The following is a 22948-nucleotide window of genomic DNA, read 5'->3' as shown; positions in this document are numbered from 1 at the left end:
AAAGGACGTTGCCTAATAATTATGCACACCTGATATAGGGTGTTGATGTCATTAGACCACACCCCTTCTCATTACAGAGATGCACATCATCTAATATGCTTAATTGGTAGTAGGCTTTCGAGCCTATACAGCTTGGAGTAAGACAACATGCATGAAGAGGATGAAGTGGACAAAATACTCATTTGCCTAATAATTCTGCACTCCCTGTATAAGTATCTCAGTGTCATAAGTCTGTGTGTGTGCGTGTGTGTGTGGGGGGGGGGTGCAATGGAAAGAAGAGTGATTAGGTAAAGAAAATGAGAGCAGATGTGTTTTCAGGTGATCCTGATTTGTGTGTGAGGTGATTTGTGAGGGGGCAGAGAAGGATGTTACGTGAGCACACTGAAGTGGCGTGGATAAATATGCTCTGATGATACTACAGATTGATAAAGCTGCGTTTGCTTGCCAACAGAATCCTATCAAAATGTAACTCATCAACTACAAATCAGAAGTGTAAAAAAAGGGAAACATCTGGTAAATGTCTATATTTTTACCAAAAGACCCCCAAAACCAAAAAAAGTCACACAATGATGAGAAAGAGGAGAAACATGGTAAATGAGGGGTTCACAAATGTCTGTTTAAAATTTCATGTAAGCCCACTTCCTGAGATATTTCCATCTGTATCTGTGAGCTAGGCTGCTGCACTGGCTCCATGTGCATTTATTAAAATGAACATAGACACTAATCTATTTTTACTCAATCCCACATACTTCATCCTGATGCCTTATGCACTTAGGAGAGCACCATTGTTTAGTATCCCACAGCTGAAAACTGAAAGCTGCACATTCACATGTTAATTTTTGCCCAGCTGTTTAGGAAAATTATTGCATATGTGATTTATTTATGAGGGATATATTCATTTATATCCTTGGTAGGATTCATGTGACTTGGAATTGAGTTCCATAGATGAAGTTTAAAAAGCAGTAATCTTGACATTGCTGGTTTTAGTCTTTTCACTGAATTTTTAAACAATATATATATATATATATATATATATACACACACACACATACATATATATATATAGCTGGAGACATGCTTCCAGTTTAGGTGCCTAACCCTTCCATTACACTGGGACCATTATAGACTACAACATCTGCTCCAGCTGATCCTTCAGCCCCTGTTTCTGGTACTAATGATGCATCTGGATAATGTAGTGAAAATATTACTGTTTTTGGAATAAACCAGGTGTTTGAATCCTGATCAGGGTGTGCATCTAGCAAGTATCCACAGTGCTACTCAAGTATACCTTGGAAAATAAGTAAACATACAGCTAACCTCACCCAGTCTGCTTCTTAGAGCACGTGTTTACCCTGAGAACTCAAAGCACATTTTACTACAATCCTCATTCGTCCAAACATGCACAACAGGAACCTTTCTATACACACCTTGTCTGACATTTACACACACGCCTACACTATGATATAGGATATTTTGACATGGAGACTGGAGAAGCAGAGGAGTGACCCACCAACCTCCTCTACCTCCTGAGCCAGATGAGCCTACATGTTGGAGAACCTTGACCATAGTTATGAGCAGTGAGCTGTTTTTATGTGTTCACAATAATGGACAAAGATATCCTGTTTACAGTGGTACATGCTCATTTTTCACATGTCAAATTATCAGGTCAGCATATGTTTAAGTAACCCAGTCAGCCTTCTGAGTGCTCCATGCACACAGGTTCATTTAGTTTTTGGGGTTTTTTTTATTCTTGACTCTTTATAATGTCAAAGAGCGCCAATACTCATAGTATGACCAGACCTGCTACACATGTGTGGCAGTGAGCACTCTCAAACCTTTTTGTGAGAGACAGGCAGTAAAAGCTGTTTTAAAGCGAAGGAAGTGAAATAGATATTTTTTTCTTGACAGGAGCTGCACCAAAGCAGCGTTAAATATAAATAAGGAACCCTTTGAACTGCAAAACACTCAAATATGTTAATGTAACACAGGATTATGTTAAGTACTCAAATGCTCCCTGGACAGCACTGCACATGAAAATATGATTTTGACCTTTTTCAGATTAGTCCTCTTTATGGCCAAGCTGAGCCATTACAGGCTGTAAATAAAATGTAATGTCCACATGTTCGGTCTCTTTATACTTAATCTTTTCTATCCATAGCATCCAGTATGGAGGCAGTCTGTGTGACTGATAGATGACTGTACTCTTGGCTCAGTTACATTAAAGTGATGGACTTGGACACAACCTGAAAATAAAGAGCCTTGGCCTTATAGCCTGAGGGATTGTGCAAAATGGGAGAAGAGTTACAACCATACTGAGCCACAAAAAGAGAAAGGGAGAGTGGAGTTATAGCTATATGCTCGTGAAAAGTGAGTATTTTCAGCTGTTACAAAAAGAAAAACAATTTGTCTTGTCATTATTTAGTCAAGCAATTTCTCCAAAGGAAAAACAAAAAGATGTGAAGTAGTGGATCTGAAGGGAAAGGTGAGTGACACCTCTAATGGTAGAGGTAGTCCTCTCCTCAGGTTGGGGATCAGACGGTCTGTCTGGCACTTGACAGCTGACGCTGAACACACCCTTATTAAAAAATAAAGATACGCTCACACACTCCACACAGGTGCACTGTCACATTCATGCAGACGAGCATGACACAGAGCGCATGCCGCTCTCACGTGACCGTACGAGACAAGACATCGAATGCCGCGTAGCCTGGACACATGATGTTCCCTCAGCTCACGCACGCATGCAAGCACATGGATGTACACAAGCCCCTTTGGAAGCTGACACCATTTTGAGCAGTCAGGGAGGAAAGTCACATTAATGATTCTGATCACCAGGCTTTACCAAGGCGGTTAGCCGCGAACACGATCCAGCTGGGCCATTTAGACAGAAACCCACGACAGAGGGAGCAGACGGGCCGAGAGAAACCGACACTGATCAAATAGGCTCATTTTTCTCCAGGCCGCTCAGGGCTCGGTGGAGCTTTACTTCAATAATCATACATCAGACTGGAGATAGATAACCATGCTGGACCACAACAGCTCTGAAATGAAAAGATGTAGGTGTCAGAGCTGTAATATTTTACAGCTTGTTATCTGTGTGAACTCTTATTATGAAGCAGCACCTGCTTGTCTCCTCTGGCCACATGTTACTCGACTGACTTTCCTTTCTTAGAAAAATATCATCTTAAGGGGCTGTGCAATTATCCAACCAAGCTTTGATCATTTATTCGCCTTCAACCTACTCGTAGCAGTCCTGACTCCAGGTTGGAAACCAGTTGGGCATTTGTAAATATGCTTTTTGGGCTATGTTTTTAGATTTCAAGCCTTTTTCCCCCCACAGCAGTGAAACAAAGGTCGCTTGTCTTAAATACTGTTTTAATTAAAGTAACAATCTTATTCTCGTTTTCCTATATTTGATAAAAAAAAAAAAAAATTTACACTACTAGAATAACTTGAAATTGGGTTTCTTGGAGAATAAACTTTTTAGGATGAATAACAGATTTATCAGACAGTAGTGTTAGGATGCCTGGGTCGTTAACCCAGGGTTTTTGAGTTTATTATATTATTTATCATTTCTAGTCTTTGGTTTCTTTGAGTTCTGTCTTATGGTTTATGTCTCTGTCTTCTCTAGTTGCTCTGTCTCCCCTGTCAGCTGTATCCCCTTGTCGAGTTTGCGTCTCTGTGTATCCTTAGTTGCTTTATCCCCGTGTCCAGTCAGTGTCTGTCTGCCCTGGTCCCATGTCTCTGTTCCCTCTGTTGCAGTGCCTGCATGTGAGTCTGTGTCTTTAGTTCAGTCTATGTTATGTTTCCTGTTTTACTTTGAAAGTCCGTGTCTCATGTATATGCGTCTTGTTTTGCTTCCTTTGTCTCGTTAGGCCTGATTTGCCCCAGCTGTGTTTCCCTCCTGTTACCCATTCCCTGATTGCTCCCCCTGTGTATTTAAGCCCCGTGTTTCTGTGTGTCGTGGTCTACCCTCATTTATGCTGTGTGTTCTGCCCTCTTGCTCATGTAAGTTTATTTGGATTTTTGTTATGTTTTCCAGCAATAAAAGCTGAGTTTTGAAATACACTTTTGCCTCCGAGCGTCTGCACATTGGGTCCTCCTTACCACCATTCCTGCCTGCACACAGCCCTAACCTGACAAGTAGCTCTGAAGGCAGATGGAAAACAATGAGAGACCACAAACAAAGAAATAGTCACTGTGCTTGTAATTTTCTTTTCATTGTTTTTAAATAAAAAGGATTAAATTTACTAATTTAAAGTTTTAAAGGTGTTGGTGTTTATGCTGATCTAACTGGCTCCTGAAAATTAATATTTACCCCTGACTTTCTAATATGTTAAAGCTTCCAATGTTGTTGTTTTTTTGTTTTTTTTTTAAACCAAGATTAAGGTTCTTCATTGATTGCAATAAAAATGCCACCAGGGTGTTTGTAAATCAAAGAACTCTGACTCTCTTGATCTCTGGTTTCATGTTCATACCAGATTGGGTTAATTCCGTTTAAGATTGTTGAAAGTGGCATTTTATGCTCCTCACTTCATGTTTTCAGAAGAAACAAAAAATTTACGCTACATTTTAGACTCCTGACAGCAGTCACCTTTGACAAAACACAACCAGCTATTTCTTATATGCATGTTTAAGCTCCTGTTGTGGTTTAAATATGCTACTAGCTCAAATGAGGAAGTCCTGCCCTAAACCCTTAACCTTTGACCTGACATATGTTGGATAGCAATAGTGTTTTTGGGGTGAAACGGTCTTCCGTAAGAAAAATTTCAGGGCATTAGTATTGCTTCGTTTGAATTTGGATAGCTGACAAGATATTTGTACAAACTAAAATATAATGTAGGGTTGTTGTTTTTTACTAGAAGCAAAGGGGATTTGTAGCTGAGCTGCAGCCAGTTTAACTACAGTTGGATTGATGAAGTCCATACCTCTATGTGACCCCTTAACAAAGGAGCCTTTGACCTAATTACGCTGACTTTTGAACTATTTCCATCTCTGACACCTGTTTCATAGCTTTGCATTACACCTTTGCTTTACTCATCTCCCATTTGAAAGTGAACTTTTGAATGACACTAATGGGATGTGACAGTCAACATCCTGTCAACTTCCTTCCAACTGTAAGACAACAAAACGTGTGGCATGAGGATAAGGGAGTGTGTGACTGCCTGACCAAATTAAAATCTGACTATGCCGGAAAAAATTAATAACTACGCGCGCGCACAATCCAATTTGAATGCATTATGTTGTCAACAAGCCGCTGGGGGAAAAGACAAGGGAGAAATTAGCCAGTGGACCACATGAGATAAGGCCTGTTAAATTTGTGCATGGCTAAGAGGCTGCTGCTTTCAGACAAGATTATGATTGAGTTGTTTTCATTATTATTATTATTATTATTATTATTATTATTATTATTATTATTATTATTATGCGCGCACACACAAACACACAACGGCACGAGGACTTTGAGTTTCACCTGATGGTCGGACGGTTTGCTCTCTGGACGTCTGGTTTTCTAAAGAGGGCAACACCTGCTGACGTCACCACTACAAATTGCCCATAGCCAACACACACACACACACACACACACACATACACACACACACACACCACAAACTGGACTTTTGTGTGTGCAGAGCTGCAGTATACGCGCGGATGGAGAGTCAGAAAGGGAGGGCGCACAGAGCGAGACAGCATCAGTACAGCGCGGCAGTGAGCCACGGTCACACAGGGCTGAGTGAGCGCAGTGGAAGGACGCACTTTCAGTTGCACTCCTGAGGGAAAAACACGACTTGCCTGCTGGACGGTGGCGCACATCACTCAGACAAACACAGTCAAGGACACATGTGAGCCGAGTGCGTCTCCACGGAGAACATTTCGCGGACTCTGCGTTCAGGATTCAGGGATTTGTTTTAATTTTTTTATTTTTTTTTTTGGCGTAAGTCATGGTATTTGTTTGGAAACTAAATAAACAATGCTCTCCGATGGAGTCGACTAATTCACAAAGATGAGACTCGGAGGGGGCGCTCGACAACATTCAATGGTTCTTTGGTCTCCTCAGGTGGGACAAAGTCCGATAAGCTGCACAAGTCTCACCCACTGAGCCTGAGAAGCGGTCACCTTCTGAAATGATGTCTGGTGGCGACGTGCGTGGTGCGCCAGCGTGCGTGTGAGTGACTGACCGATAGCCTTTCTGAGAAAGAGAGAAAGAGCCTGGATATAAACAGGAGCCGGGATTTCAGGCAGCGACAGCCAGATACTCACACCCATGCAGGATGCCCGGAGAGCGCCGGAGAGTCCTGGTCCAGCTCAGCCCGAGTTCATGACGCTCTGGGCGGCCTCGTCATGCGTCTCTTGCCCGAGCCCAGTGCCCAGTCCCTCCGACTCCTCTTCCTCTTTATCTTCGTGATGGGGGTGGCCCCTTCACCGGCTCTCACTGCCGGTTGCCCTGACAGATGCGTGTGCGACGACCAGCTGGTGGTCCAGTGCGCTGGCCAGGATCTTACCCAGTTTCCCAATGACCTCCCCCTGGCCACCCGGCAGCTCATAATCTCAAACAACCGCATCGGGGACCTACCGGCGCTGCAGCTCAACTACCTTTCCGATCTGGTCTATCTGGATTGTAGCAACAACTCACTGACAGAAATCTCCGAATCCACTTTTGGGAACTTGAGGAAACTCGCTTATCTGGACTTGTCATTCAACAACCTGCTGCAGATCGAGGACCGGACTTTCGGGCCCCTAGCGTCTCTGGTGATGCTCCGGCTGACGGATAACCCGAGTCTGGGGGAGATCCACCCGGATGCCTTTGCAGAGAACATGGCTCTGCAGGTGCTCGATGTGAGCCGGAACAACCTGACGACCCTCAACATCAGCAGCCTGATCGCCCTGCCTGCTCTGAGGTCTCTGGGGCTCAGCGGCAACCCATGGAGATGCGACTGTGACACAGAGGACCTCTGCCTTTGGCTGCAGATAGAGGGATACAAGTTCCAAGGTGAGGTTGTATGTATACACAAACGGGCATGTATGATGGTTTTAAACACTTAAAAAATGATAATGTATTTTTTACTTTTATATGGAACATAGCACAACACATAAATTGGTCCATATATGCATGTTTATTTTTCAGTTGGCAGCAGTCTTTTGTGAGGTGATCACTGTGCGTTTGGCTGCTCCTTCCTGGAAAAGAAACTATTCTTACTTTTAAGACCTAAAGGTTTCATCATTTGTGGATGGCTTAGCTCCTGATGATGGGCCACTTATTGCACTGTTGCTCTCCTTTTATTCTGATATGTATACACACATATTTCCAACCTCCCCCAGGTGTGCACAGATGCACAGTCAGATGCTCTTTCTCTTTCTGAAAAGCACACACTCACAGAGAGAGGCTCCAGAGCTAAGAGTTTGACCTCAGAGTCAGAGCAATCTGAAGATTTTGTTCCCCTGCTGATCTCTGCAACACAGTCCCTCCAAACTGCCCTTCACGTCTCAATAATACCTTGAGTTTACCCCAACAAATAAGCAGCCTCGTGTTGTTCTTACTTGGAAGGCATCAGCACCTCGGCTGTAAAATCCCTTAAACACAGAGGAAGAATGGCCCACGAAGAATTTGTGGACTTGTGACTTTCTCAGAGAGGACAAGCTCAGGTGATCTTTGCTCACAAAGGTTAATTGAGCTTAACTGTAAGCAGGTGAATTGGGTTATCGCTCAGGACAATGGATTGCTGTCTTACAGCTGGTGTTCATCCCATCAATGTCACCGCTTTGTTTATCTCAGTCCTGAAGGCAGAGATAATGCTAAGAGGATGATTGTGTCCTTTTGTACCTTTTTTTACTAACCTCTCCTGCTTGCGTGTGCGCACACACACACACACACACACACACACACACACACACACACACACACACACACACACACAGAGAGACTTTAATGAACACACATGCAAACAAAGTGCCCACTTGGGTGTACTGGAGCTCACATTGTTGGGCCCCTCAGTCCAGATGGTTAATGATGATGCTCTAAAAAATTGGCCTCCTGTGCTCTTACTAAGGACAACACGTACATGTGTGAAGCGTGTGTGTTTGTCTGTGTGAGAGAGAGTGACTCACCCCACTTAGTGTGGAAGCTAGAGGTTAAGGGGGACCCTCAGGCCAGGACCCATAGGAAATTTAAGTATTAAGGAACACAGAGCTTTAGAGGAAGGCCACATAAAGACAACAAGTACCCAAAGTTGTTATCCACCTTTAGACATGCAGTTCCTAAGAAAATCAGAACACATCTTCTAACCCGAGAGCTTCTGAACTGTAAGTGACACAATCCAACACCCACAGCTGAGCCACTCTGCCTTAAAAACACTCACACCTGTAACAGTTAATAATTATGAAATGACACTCATTCATCATCGCACCGCTCTATAAAAGTTAGAAACGTGATCAGTGGAGTTCAGACTTTGTTCATTGAGAAACACATATCGCACACCCTCCATCGCTCAGGCTGACAAATCAAGTATGAACGTGGCATTCATAAACAAACACGTAACCAGTTTAACGAAGGGAACGGGGTCAAGCGAGCACGCGTGTGTGTTAGAGCATGTAGTTGTGTTTCTGTGGTCGTGAATGCCTCCTGATCAGACTGCAGGGCTGTGAGTCTAAAGCACAGAGACTCCAGCTGTCGCTACCTCTCAGTGTGAATATGAATCAGGTGCATGCAAGTGTGTATGCTTGTGAGAGTTCATCTTCAGACAGACACAATAACTAATTCAGGATTGTTTTCGGTTTTGCTGCTGATGATGTTTAAGGTTATAATACCTGGATTCAAACCAAATTTAGTTTGGTTTGATTGTTTTTGTGTTTCTGTTACAGATTTTGTGCTTTTTGTCGTTGTTAGGTATTTACATGCCCGTCATTTTTAAGAAAGTCACCCAGTTTTGCTGGTTGGTGTGACTGACAAAGGCTGACATGACTTGACTCTGGCAGCCATAATAAAAGAGAGACAACAAGAGAGAGAGCGACAGAGTGATTGAACGAAGAGACACAAAGACAGAGTGGATGCGTTTCTTTAGTAAAGTCACGAAAAAAGCAAAAAGACAAACCGTCAGGAAAGTCTCTGTCACAGAGAACGAGTCTGAGCTAGAGGTGCAAGCAGTCGGGTTTTATGGTTGATGTTGTAAATTTCTTCCTGGTCAAGAAAGACTTCGAAAAAAAATGTTAGATAAAATGATATTTTCAGAAAGGGAAGCTTAATGTAATTGTGAAACAGCTGCTGTTATTAAAAAGGGTCTAAAATTAACCAAGAGAAAAGAAGTAAAGATACTTTTAGTTAATCATGTATAATATTTAGACTCTATATTGAAGGAGTTCTGTCATAATGGCGCTAGGCGTGGGGTTTGGCGCTGGGGGTTTCAGTTACAAGAGAACTGGAAGGAAGAAGACCAACAGCACCACCTGCAGATTTGCACCCCAGGAAATACTAATTTAATAAACCTTAATTATTTTGCAAATTGGTAGTTAAAGCACACAGACTCATTAGTGGCAAGGCAGAAGTGTGACAGATTAATTTCAATAGCTTATTTGACAAATCAGTCGCAGTGAGACACATTTGGTGAGTCGCCCGTTTGCAACCCTGAGTGAGCCTTTCTCAGTGTAGATTGTCTCCGCAAGTGGCCCCCAGCTAGTTGTATTAATTAGTTATTTTTGCCTGGAGTGGTACTTTAATATGTTTTTTAGCTTTGTGACTGTAGTTGGCTTCTTTTATAAATATTATAATAAAGTAGTATTTTAACAAATTTTGTGGGTTTTTGTGTGGTTTTTAACTTGTTTTCTTTTGTTGGAGCACTTATTTTTGAGTTATCGACTTGTACAAATAAAGTATTGAAATTCATCTGTCACACCTTTGCCTTGCCCGTAACAAGTCTGTGTGCTTTGGTTACTAATTGTTGATATAATTTGGGATTATTAGATTAATGTTTACTGAGCTGAAAAAATCCCCTGGTGGTGTTGTTGGTCTTCTTTCCTGCAGTTGTTTTGTAACTGCCCCCTGCCACAATGACAGACTTATCACTTAACTCAGCAGTTTCCTCAGCTCTGTGAAGCATTTTAGCATCTTTCAGCTATTTTGTTTTACATTCACTGATCACTTTATTAGGTGCACCTTGCTATTACTGCGTTGGACCACCTTACGTTTGCAAATATGCCGTACTTCTTCATGGGATAGATTCAACGAGGTGCTGGAAGCTTTCCTGGGAGATTTTGGTCCATTTTGATATGACAGTGTCACACAGTTACTGCAGATTTGTCATGATAGTTGCACATTAATGCTGTCAATCTCCCGTTCCACCACATCCCAAAAGTGCTCTGTTGGATTGACATCTGGAAACTGTGGAGGTCATTTGAATATAGTGCATTGCCATGTTCAACAAACCATTTTGAAATGATTTGAACTTTGTGACATGATGCATTTTTCTGCAGGAATCAGCCATCAGAACATAGGCACACTGTGGCAATAAAGAGATGGAGAGCAATGACTAGTCAGCAGCAATACTCAGGTAGGCTGTGGCAATGAAAGGATGCTGAGTTGGTACTAAGGGGGGGGAAAGCGCGCCAAGAAGATTTCCCCAGCACTATTACACCACCAGCAGCCTGAACTGTTGAAACACGTCAAAACTAAGGCACGTGTTCATGTTTAGACTAAACTCTGACCCTACTGTCTGCAGGAGAAATTGAGTTATCAAACCAGGCATTTTCTAATTTTCTATTGCCCAATTTCGGTGAGTCGTGATGTCAATCATAGCCTCAGATTTCTGTTCTTAGATGATAGGCACGCCACCCAGTGTGGTCTTCTGCTGCTTCGAGGTCTGAAGTGCATTCCTCAGTTGTTGCAGGTGGTTATTTAAGATATTGTTCTCATGCTATAAACAGCAGTCTGTTCGTTCTCCTCTCGCTGGATATTTTCTCATTTTCAGGCCATTCTCTCGAAGCCCTAGAGATGGCTGTGTGGGGTAATGCCTGGAGATCAGTTTCAGTTCATTTTGCAGCAGTGAGTTGTAGAGAACCTGATATTTATAGAGTAAATGAATAAATCAGAGCTGAAAGGAAAAACAGTAAATGTCAGACTATCCGTAATCAGGTGGACAAGCGTGCAACTCCAATGTAAAAACAGCCAGTTGTTCACTAATATGTTAGCCACATTCATCTAACAAAGCCACTTCTGGCATGTGTAAGCTGCACCCAAGAGAAAAAAATAATAAATGCAGTTTTAGGGAGAAATATGATATTCATGGAGAGAAAAATAACCTCAGTTTGTTACTTTGTTGTGTCGTGCACATAAAACGCTGTAGTGCGGAGACATTTGTCAGTCATGGACATAACTTCTTACATTACAGGCAAACTTCTCAGCAATAATAATAACTCATTCACTTTGCCGCACTTCACAGTGTGTCGGGTTTTGATTTGCTGCTTTTGGGACATGTGCTGTCTAATGATGCTGATGTTCACACGCCACGGTTTGCATGTAGTATTACATCCAGCAAAGAGGAAATGGGATTTTTTTCTGTTTATCTGTTAGTTTCACTAAAAGTGGAGTCTGGCTTAACATAGAAATTATTTAGATGTGGATACGGAAACTTTTTTACAGCTGCAAGACAGGGCAAGGTGCGAGAATATCCAAATCTTTGCAACCACGTATCAAACTGAAAAAACATAAAACAGAGCGATCACCTTGCTGCTCTGAAGAAGATATCAGAGAATAACCTGGATCCATGGACTTAATTCAGTTGAAGGTGTGCCGTCTCGGACTAGTCTTGTTTGTCATGGCAATAAATCAAAAAGAAAAAGGTACGTTCAGGAAGATTTTTATATAACATTGTCTGTTTGGTCATGCGTTCCAACAACTCTGACTTACCTGTCATGCTCTGATCTCCATTCTCTATTATGAGTTGTCAGTACTCAGGGAATGTACTTTCCCTTGTCATAATAACATTTCAGCTTGTTAAATGCCTTGCTGTACTCAGTGTAGGGTGATATTTGACAAGTGTCTCAGCTAAATACACAGACTTTGAGTGGCTTGTCCTGCCTTCGGGCTGGCAGAGCTTGTAGTGTTATGACTCCAGTGTTGGGGAAAGTATTTTCTGGCTGCTCATCAGTCCCCCCGGATGGCTGGGAGCCCAGAGGCAAAGAGCCAAGGCAGGGGGGCCACGCATGGGGCAAGAGTTAAATATTTATAAAATGAAAAAGACAAACAGAGGTCAGCCAGTTTAAAGATGTCACAGTGAAAGAAAGACATTAGGTTTCTCAGAAATTGCACCTGATTTTGACTTTAATGAAAGCGAATCTTTAATTACTGAAGAAATTAGATGATATGAGAAGAGAGAGAACAGCTGAAGTAACACAGGAAAAGAAGAAAGGACAAAATGAGAAAGGACAGAAAGGGATAATAAATCGGGCAAAGAGATTAAAATGAACTTTGGGTACAGCAAGGAGAAATAAAATGAAAAAACAAACAAAACAAAAACACACAGACTATTGAGGACTTACCAATCATCTATGCCCCAGATCTGTCACTCAAACCCATTAAAACATTCATTATGACAAGGAGGCATCGATTCAATTTAATACAGGTAGATGATGCATTATTTATCAGCTGGAACCATTCCTCAGACCCATCTGGTGCAGAGAGGCATATCAAATTCAACTGGTCTCCTTCAATAGTGTAGCCTCTATGTATTTTTATGTCTCTGTGCATTTTACTGTGTGAGCTCGAACGCAGGATTGATGTGATGCTTGTGTGGGTGTGTTTGTGATGTGATCACCTGAGGCACAGAAGGGAGATAGCACAGGTGTGTGAGTTCATGTGCATGACTGCGTTTACATGCTGCACGTATGTGCACGTGCGTGTGGCAAACCAAGCATGTAAGCCAAGAGAATGAAATTGGAAAAGAGAGCGGAGAGTGTGAAGATGACGGAGCAAAAAAAAACACAAAAAAAAAAAAACTCAGGGAAATAGGAGGATGTAGAAGATGAGGGAAACGGGGCTGAAGAGGAGAACAAATGCAAACGTGCTAGAGCGGGAATGAAAAGTGGAAGGTGATAAAGAGGGGGGCAGTGACAAGAGATAGAGGAAAGAGAAGAGAGATGGAGCTGCTGCTATCTGACCTTCACTCTCTCTCTCTTTACTCATTCTCTGCCAAAGGAAGAAGGGATCATATGGAGAAATGATAGATAGGAGGATGGTGGTAATCTGACTAATGCCATATTTGAGAAGAGTGTGAAGGCGTGTGTTATTCAGCCCTAGTGGATGTGATGGAGAAAAGGTCAACTATTCTTAGTCTTCTTTGCCTTCCCCAGTATGATGCATTTAGCTGGCTAAACGGTGAGATATCCGAGCTTCGCCGTGAGGGGAGGGCCCCCAGAATGTCTTATGCTGGATTTTGTAGGCTTGTAATGAGCATGACTGGGAAAATTTGGAGATTTAAATATGTCTAGGCATTTTAGGTAAAGCAGTAAAAATCAAGTCTCCGTTTTTTAAATGGAAATTATAATGTATGCATCGTTCCTTATGTCTTATCTTGTGTAACTGTTATTAAAAGTACAGCAGAGTCTAAAGTCTTGATCCACCCCTCGTTTTTAAATATTTTCCTTTCAATGAGCCAGACTATCTCAAGCAATAGATCTCCAGGCTTCTTGAAGGGTTTTTCTTTCAAAATTGACCAATTTCAGAAGAATGTTTTTTCTTTCCTTTTGCAACTTAACATCAACCTATGAATCATTCAACAATAAAAATGGGCCTACCTCATGAGCCAGTGTTGTGTCTACACAGTAGCAAATAACCTGTATTGAATTGTATCTGTAGGGACTTTATTATTTGCAGCCTGTTGCAAAAATACATTATTTGTTCCTTTTAAAAATACCAAAGAAAACACAAGCATACATTTATATTTTTCCACCAACAAGGTGTTCCCGATAGCGCTATGTGAAAGGACCCAGAACGACTCAGATATGGCTGCTCTCAAAACTTTTATTTATTGTGCACTTTATGGTGTCGAACTCTGCTGCTGTCAGCTGCTTCAATCGCCTGCCTCCTTCCTCCGATCCTGCCGGCTACTGAAATAGGGAAGTCATCCACCACAGCTCCATCTTTATGGAGGTGCTTTCCAATACAGAACAAGCCAACTTTAGTAATTTCCATAGACTGTGAATGAAAGGTGGACATAGCCATACAGTGTGTGCAAAGCCCTTTTTCTGAACCCTTGATGTGACCCTTTTGATACCAGATATCTACAGTGCAGTATGGATCTTTAACATGCTTCTTGTCAGTACTGGGGCCCGTGATTTACAAAATTAACATAATTTTGTATTCAGAAAGACTTAAAGTTAGTTAGTGGTGCCATAAAATCACTGAAGCAGTGGGGTGGTTTTCTCTTAGACTTCTATACAATGTGATTTAACAGATGTCTACTCTACTAATCATTAGAAAGAATTCAGGTTTCACGCCAAGATGGCGTTACTTTACAGAACCTATGCACACTCTATGATGTTGCCTCTGAGTACAAATCTGAGACATCAAAACAACACTGGTGAATTGCAGTGATGGTTCCGGAACAATTTTATTATCATAATATACAAATAACACAACAAATAACACAGTGATATCTGATAGTAAATCTGCAGGTTTTGCAGGCCTAATTTTCACAAATCCCTGAATGAATGATAGTATGTATTAAGGACATTATTGTCCACTGTAATCTTATTGATTCATAAATAATTCTTCAAATTCTGTTCTTAGTACTCTTCCTCCACCTGGAGGTCAGAGGTCATAAAGGCAACACAGAAGAATGGGTTGTCAGAGACGTATCATCAGGGTAGCTGATTAAAGGCTTCAGTCAAGGTGTCTGGTTGAATAGTGGCCTTCACTAAGCGTGTAAACACACAGAAATATGTAAAACAGACTTAAGTTAATTCTCTGTGATTGAAGGTATTAGAGGCTGCTTGTATCTACAGCTTCCACATGTACAGGACCAAAACTGTACTAATTACCATGTGCACTGGCGTAATTAATCTGTTTATAAATAGCTCCGCTCCTGTTTCACAGGATAGCATCTCTGCCCCTGCAGGGTAATAGCTCAGAGATCTGATCATACATGTGTGTAATGTGAACATACTGTAAATGCACACACGAGCTTAAAATGCAGAAATATAACCTGCGTCTTAAGGTCCTTTAAACTACAGGCATCTCTTGTTTTGTGTGCATTCACAAAAAAGAAAAAGAAAAAAAAAAGCAGTTGTTATTCCGCTGCTCGTTGCCGTCTTATGCGAGTGAGCATCAGAGACTAGTGAACAAGTTAGAGTGAAGTCAACGAGTCAACAGCATTTTTCAGCAGCATCTCCTCCCCACATTAGCAACACCTCCGGGGAAGCAATGAGCCCGCTTTCCTGTCAGCACCGAGCCTGGAATCTACCCAGCTGATGATTAGACACTGAGACTGTATCACCCAGGCTCAGTGACTGACACTCACAAACACTCGTGACCTCTGATTACAGATGCATATGCACACACATACACTGCTTATAGTCACTGGATTGCTAAATTGTGCACTCTTTCAAATAAAACAGGAAGTCTTAGTTCCCATTCACAATTCCTGGAAAGCTCTGCTTGATCTGAGGCTTTTAGAGAGGTGCTTACTCGTGTCTTGGGCTTGTGTGCCTTTATATCCGCTTGTCTATTTTAAAAAGTAAGGTGTTACATGATTGACTGCTCATGTTTATTTCCTCCTGTGATATTTTTATCCTTATAAGCACTGGCCAGGTGTCAGTGAGCTGCAGGGATTTGTGTCCGGTCATTAGCACACTGACATAACACGGTGACATTATGGCATGCACAGCAGACATAATTGGGTAAAAGGTACAAAAAAACAGGCAGGTGTACACCATGCAGGAAACCAAGAACCAGACAGCAATAACATTTTACCGACTGCATATTGCAGAATCTAAGTGTAGGGCAATATGAAACCACCTGGTTCAGGCCACACTACGTCATAATGAGTGTGTATGCCTTGCCCTGCAGCTTGTTTAAGGTGTGTTTGAAAAATGGGGAAACTGCAGTGCAGTGAGCATGCAAACTGTCAATTTTTCGAGGCTGCAGTAACTGTCCTGAAACTGCTGGAATTAGACTGCACTCAAACTACTCTGCAGGAACAAAGAGCGCAGGCACACATCTCTTTATCTTTGTGCTCCACACTCGCTCTCTGCTCTCTCTCTCTCCGAGCCTTTCTCATGCACATCCACACGGTCCCTAACCTGAAAATACCCCTGGTTTCGCTCTCGGGGTATTTGTTTCATTTTGCAAAATTGTACAAGTGCTGCACCTACTGAGAAGTTTTAATGAGACAATGAGCAGGTTAACTGCACAGGCAAATGGAAAGAAGGGCAAATGTTAGCACAAGTTTGCAAGTAACACCCTTTTATACACATTTAAGTTTTCAAAAAGGTGTGCTTAAAATGAATTAGCACCTGTACTGAATGGGTACTATAACTGGACATTTAATGAAACAGTCTTCAGATTAGATATTAACCGGAGAGAATGGCTACAATGCCTAAAATGCTGGACTTTAAACAAGAAAATAACAGTTTTAACTACATTCACCAAAGGTACCAGCGCATATCTTATTAAAGACAAAATTCAGTGAAAAATAGCGACTGTGAAAAACAGGGACAACTACTGAAAATGTCAAGGGCATGCTGCCAGAGTGATGGCTGAGTGATGGGATGAGTGAGAAAACAGTGAGTGACAAGGAAACAGACGGTGAAGAGAGACTGAACACAGAGTGAATCATCCAGGCTGCCACCTTTTCCTGTATTCTCCAGTAATACTCACATTATTTTCTCTTATCTGGGATTGGAAGCGGCAGTGAATTATCTCCAAAGCGTAGCCACAAGTGTGCAGGATAAATGTATTTGTGGGCGGGAATTCAGATGTCTTCCTGTTGAACGACACAGAACCAACTGGTAAATGGCCTGTATTTGTATAGTGCTTTACTGGTCCCTAAGGACCCCAAAGCGCTTTACACAACCAGTCATCCACCCATTCACACATTGGTGATGGCAAGCTACATTGTAGCCACAGCCACCCTGGGGCGCACCGACAGAGGCCTTCTCCTGTAATCCGTTCCTATTACCCGTTGTATTCTAAAAGTTATTTCCTTATTACTCCCTTCCCTCCACCTGTGGCTTATCCTTTTTCTCTCCTCGTCTGTGTTTAGCCATTACTCGATCTTATCGTGTTCATCTCCTGCATGCCTCTCATCCATTTGGGGATCCTCTGCATTTTTATTTATCTCATTGTTTACTTATTTGACTCACTGCTCGACTTTGGTAAATCCTGCTCAACTCTGCAGTGCTTTTTGTGGTCATGTTCTTCCAAATTTTGCATTAAATTTACACCTTTCTTGTTTAACATCAGGCTTTGTGTGTGCTTTTGACAGAAGCTCTTACACATGACACCTGCCCAGCTCACACCATGTTACAGTCTAAAACTCTTAACTCTTTAGATTAAATACAACAGGCTATATACACTCGCTGGTCACTTTACACCCATGATGCACATCTCCTATTAGTCTATTGGATTGATATCTGATTATTGTGGGCTAATTTTCATGTTCAGAAACCAGTTTGAGATGATTGAACTTTGTGACATGGAGGGTTTTTCTGCTGGAAGAAGCCACTGGTGCGGTCATAAATAGATCAGGAGTCTCTTTAATTATTTGACTGATTCATTATAATCTGGGTGTTACAAGGGCATACAGCCAGTTTGTGGGAGTCAAAATTCTGGCTGGGTCATAGGGGATCAAATATTTACTTCACTCAATAACCTGCAAATTAATTTTTAACTTTTATGTTTTTTCTTCAAGGGCAGCACGGTGGCACGGTGGTTAGCACTGTTGCCACACAGCAATAAGGTCCTGAGTTCAATTCCACCATCAGGCCAGGGTCTTTCTGTGTGGAGTTTGCATGTTCTCCCCGTGTCTGCGTGGGTTCCCTCCGGGTACTCCGGCTTCCTCCCACCGTCCAAAGACATGCAGTTTGTGGGGATAGGTTAATTGGATAATCCAAATTGCCACTAGGTGTGAATGTGAGTGCGAATGGTTGTCTGTCCTTGTGTGTTAGCCCTGCGACAGTCTGGCGACCTGTCCAGGGTGTACCCCGCCTCTCGCCCTATGACAGGTGGGATAGGCTCCAGCACCCCCTGCGACCCTGAAAAGGATAAGCGGTAGCGAATGGATGGATGGATGTTTTTTCTTTTGACTTTTTTGGTTGATATTTTGCCTCTCTCCATTAAAATGAAACAGGGGGTCAAAGAATTATTTACCCCACTGTATGTCTTGTGCTAGGATGAACTCATTAAGTTCCTATGCTTGCTCATTTTAATTAAATGCAATACAGTTTTCATCCATTTAATGCTAATTCACAAGCACTAACTCATGGCACTTTGCAAGTAAAAAACTAAAACTTACCAAGTGTTTATGAAAAAAGTGCAGATCCAGGTTACTATTACTGCCAGTAAATCTTATTGATCTGTATCATATGATCCTTTTGTCAATGGTCAGTTCTCATTTTGTGTTTTAATCAATGAGAAAAGGGCTGCTTTTCATACAAAATCAATAGGAAGACAATAAAGAGAGTCATGTGAATTGAATACGTTTTCCCAAAGTAAGACTTAACTTTTGCTTCTGTTAGGCTGCCTGATTATTGTTAACTTCACAGCTAACGCTGGATATAACAGGAACATGGTGGATGCATCGTACTTTCATGCTTATCTACTTTATCACTTTGCTCAGACGCACACAGAGGAATACAAGTGGAGCACGCTCAATCAGTATACTGCCTTTCATCACACTTTAGAGAAGAACAGGCAGCAGTACCATGCAGCCAAGAACTGTGACCAGAGTTTGAATTGTTACAAGACACATGAAATGTTGACGGAAGAAGAACAGACGAGACCCCAATACCCCGAGGGACCTGTTTGCTGTTGTGAGTCTGCACAGCCTCTGATTGCACCTCACTGTTCCAGCATCCGGTTACGAATGTTACATTTGCAAGAGAGAAAAGAAAACACCTCACTGCATATACGCAGGAAAACAAATCCTCACACCAGCCTCGAGGCAACATTGGCAAGGTAATGAGACAGAGCAGACCAGCTAGCTGTGCCAGAAACAGTGGAAGACGATGACAGAGGGACAGCCACGAACAGTGAAGACACATAAGGAAGTTTAGTGCAGTTTTCCAACATATGAAGACCTTTCAACATAAATAAGGTAACATGGATAAAAGATTAGTGACAAGCAGATTAAAATAATAAAATAAAAACAGAACTGACCTTCCATACTTCCTCCACAGATTATTTTGTCCTGAGCTGTCCTCAGGCTCCTGCTGCAGCCCTTCCAACGATACTAAGAGGCAGAATTTCTCAAGCATGTCTTGGGTCTTCTCCCAGTTAGAAATGCCTGAAAAACCTTACTTAGTAGATACCGGGATCCCAAAGGGTAGTCAGACCTTTATCCATGGAGCTCGGCTGGACGCAGCCCAAACAAGTGGGTCCACCGCCTGTAGATGTGCCATTGTGGCCTGCTGCATTGTGGCTTGGGCAGCAGTTAAAGGAGGCAGCAATGGTGATCTGATCCCCTGGGTTCACAGACAGCCTATTTAAGGCCTATATATATTTTGTATTGTAATAGTGAATTACTGAATGACATCAGAAATCCTTTGCAACAGACAAAGGCCATCATTCATTTCAATCAGGTGTCGCCTTTAGTGTCTTAGTGGAGAACAATCCTCGAAGAGCCAGTAAAGTCTTGTTTGGGTGGGTTTAAAGAGCCCTGTCCCTGCTTTCTCCAGCACTTTCTGATAACTAATTTCCACAAAGGAGAGATATAAAAGAATTTCTTCATTACATTCAGGAATGCGCCTGTTTTACTTTCACATTTCCAGCAGTAAATTTCATCCGTCGGTCCAATTTTGGCCTATTAACTTACAGACACTCTAAGGTTAATCCCATTTACAAAACTACCAGTGCGGTAAAATACAAACAGCATAATTTCTGTGTCTAATAATAAAGTATATAATCTTGCCCTTTGTGTTGCCCACTGAACACTCGGCATTAACCACTGTATTTGTCCCCTCTCGGTATTCTCTCCCAGCTTTTTAAATCAGGTCTCTTTTTCATGCCGATCACTTCTACGATTACTTCTAAAAGGGAAGCGAGCAGAGACAAGAGAGGGGCGATGTAAAATCTCTGTGCGTCTATTTTCTGATTGACTGTCAAAGATGGATAAAGAAAAAAGGTGTTACATGCAGAATATGTTCCAGTTTATCCTCAGTTGTTTATTTGCCACTGAAAAATTGTGCACCTCTGACAACTAATCCTGTTTTATGGTGTTAAATACTAACTCAGTGACCTCATACTCTCAGCACTCACATGGACAGCTGTTAAAAAGAAAAAACATCAAAGCTATTTGGTTACAGAAGAATACCAATCCATCACTTGACACATGCAGCAGACTTGACACAACATCAGCTCAACTCTTCTTCTCAAGAGTGGGAGAAAGCCCCCGGGGGAGGTGATAAGCAACGCTGTATTGATCAAAAACATAAAACCACTGCAGATATATGTGTTGTGAAAGTTCTCCCGAGCAGGTTTGGGAAACCTTTTTCAAAACACCAAGTTTGCTTTGTTTGATTCCACTTTTCTTACCACCAGTATAATGTGTCTCGTGGTTATCTTGGGCAGAATAAAACACTTTAGGTTTGAGGTTCATTTGGGCGTCCTTCTAGTTCTTACTTCAAACTGCTGCTTCTGCAAATCCCTGGCAAGTAGTCTGAGATGTATAGATCATATCCAGTCATTCTGTTCCCATTGCTCATTTCCATGTCCAGACCTTTGGCTTCATTGGTAGATGACTGCAGTTTAATTAACACTGTTAACAGCAATAATCCATCAGAGGAATGGAGCGCCAGAGACTTCGCTCATATTCTATGTTCTGTCTATCTTGTGATTCCTATTTAGTGTGTGCATACACTCTTTCTCTGTGCATTTGTTTGCATTTTTCTTCCTCCGTCCCTGTTTTGTGCCGTTATCTTTCTCTCGGTTTTTAAAAGTGCTCATCTCGATTTGTCCGTCTATCTCTTTTTCGGTCTCTCATCTCTCTCGTTTTCCCCCAGCTTGGAAAAAAGAAAAAGCAAAACAAACACACAAGCTCGTTCCCTTTATGTAGACAAATGCAATCAAGCATGCAGGGAGGGTGGGAATGAAGAAGCATGGGAATTAGCTGTGCTTCTAAAGTAAGATGAACTGATAGGAAACAGCGCATACTGTTCTTGTTTCTGATTACACTACTAGATGCATGCAGAGCGAGTCCCTCTACCCTCCATCCTCTCTCTTGTTAGCGCTGTGTTCATATTAATTGATATACACGAGGGTACTGTATATGCTAATGCAAATTCACTGTAGCAGAATGAACTGATTCAAGGAGGCTAGGACAAGCACGGACAAAGAGATTGGGACCTATCTGGCTTCAGTAGTTGACCCTAACCTTTGACCTCTCTTTTGTTAAATCTCAAACCCCATAAATAAGTCATTTACTGTTTTAAAGGTGTCAGTGTTTCTGCTTTACTGTGTGGATGACAGTTACTCCGGCTGATTATCATTTTCCCATTACGAGCAGCAGATGTTTTGTCAGAGAAAACACTCGTCTCCTTATCTTCTCACCAGTGCATAGTGATTTGCTGGTGTATAATGATGTACACGAGCGTAGGGGAGCGTTTATGTGCCCCAGGCTTGCAGTCAAGTCACCTTTCCTTGCATACATGTGCATGAGTATGTGTGCAGCGTAATAATGATCCCGTGCCCTAGACACCAAAGACCCCCATTACTCAGAGGAAATCTGTTGTGTCTCTCGGGATCCTTTATCACAAAGGTTATCAGTGCGTTTTTTAAAAGCTGTTTGTTTGGATCCTGGCGTTTGATGTTTGCATACCTTTTTCTCCTGAGTAATTACATTTTTTCCCCTTTTCTCTCCCGATACTCTGCCCTTCATCCTCAACCACACACTGATTATTCTCTGCCACTGCTCTCTTTTATGATATGTCTTTCCTCATTAATCTCCTCTCTCATTACTCCTCCACTCTCTTTTTTCTTTTTCTTTCTCTCCTCACCTCCAGATGAGGGCCAGACAGTTTGCCACAACCCTCCGGAGCTGGCTGGCCAGCGGTTGGCGGAGGTCGGCATGCAGTTGCGGGCAGATTGCCACCAAGGCCTGGGCTACTGGGACTACCTCTTCTTCATCGCCATCGGCTTTGTCATCTTCTCGGCTGGCACGGTGTCGGCTTGGGTGATGGGCGTGCTAATGGTGCTGTACGAACGCTACAGCAAGCGAAAGAGCGAGGAACTGGACAGCGATGACGAGGACGAAAGGGGAGGGATGGGTGGAGGTGGGGGAGGTGGAGGGGGAGGTGGGAACCAGGGGAATGGTGATCTGAGCAAGCCTGGCATGCAAGTGTGACAGACTGATGTGAAACAACATTGGAAGAGGAAGAAAGAAAAGACAGAGAGGAGCAACTTGAAGTGATGAGAGGAGTCTGAGACCAAAGGCTCTGCTATGAACTAAGATCTGCCTGTCTCTCTTTGTTACAGATTTAGATATTGCAATATGCTCCTTAACATATAAGAAAGTGAGTGTGTATGCGTGCGTGTCTGCGCGCGCGTGTGTGAGTGTGTGTCTGCGAGAGAGAAAGAGAGACAGACAGAGACAGCAATAAGGATGACTATGCCTTCACTTCAGGAGAAACAGAATGACCTCTGAGATTATTGAGAGCAATAACCCCCCCACCACCACACACACACACACACACACACACACACACACACACACACACACACACACACACACACACACACACACACACA

The 22948-nt window shown here is 42.3% G+C and overlaps 1 protein-coding gene across 1 annotated transcript; it reads left to right on the top strand.

Moving 5' to 3' along the window:
• The first annotated feature begins 5709 nt into the window (after positions 1-5709).
• lrrc52 (leucine rich repeat containing 52) lies at positions 5710-22544 on the top strand. The gene is made up of 2 exons (XM_005732426.2): positions 5710-6991; positions 22204-22544. Exons 1-2 carry the CDS (start codon positions 6343-6345, stop codon positions 22542-22544), a joined length of 990 nt encoding a protein of 329 aa, XP_005732483.1. The 5' UTR covers positions 5710-6342.
• Positions 22545-22948: the final 404 nt, after the last annotated feature.

This window comes from Pundamilia nyererei, unplaced genomic scaffold, assembly GCF_000239375.1.
Source record: "Pundamilia nyererei isolate P.nyererei 1_Seehausen unplaced genomic scaffold, PunNye1.0 scaffold00046, whole genome shotgun sequence".
NCBI classification, from domain to species: Eukaryota; Metazoa; Chordata; class Actinopteri; order Cichliformes; family Cichlidae; genus Pundamilia; species Pundamilia nyererei.
This window is presented reverse-complemented; position numbering and strand designations above follow the sequence as displayed.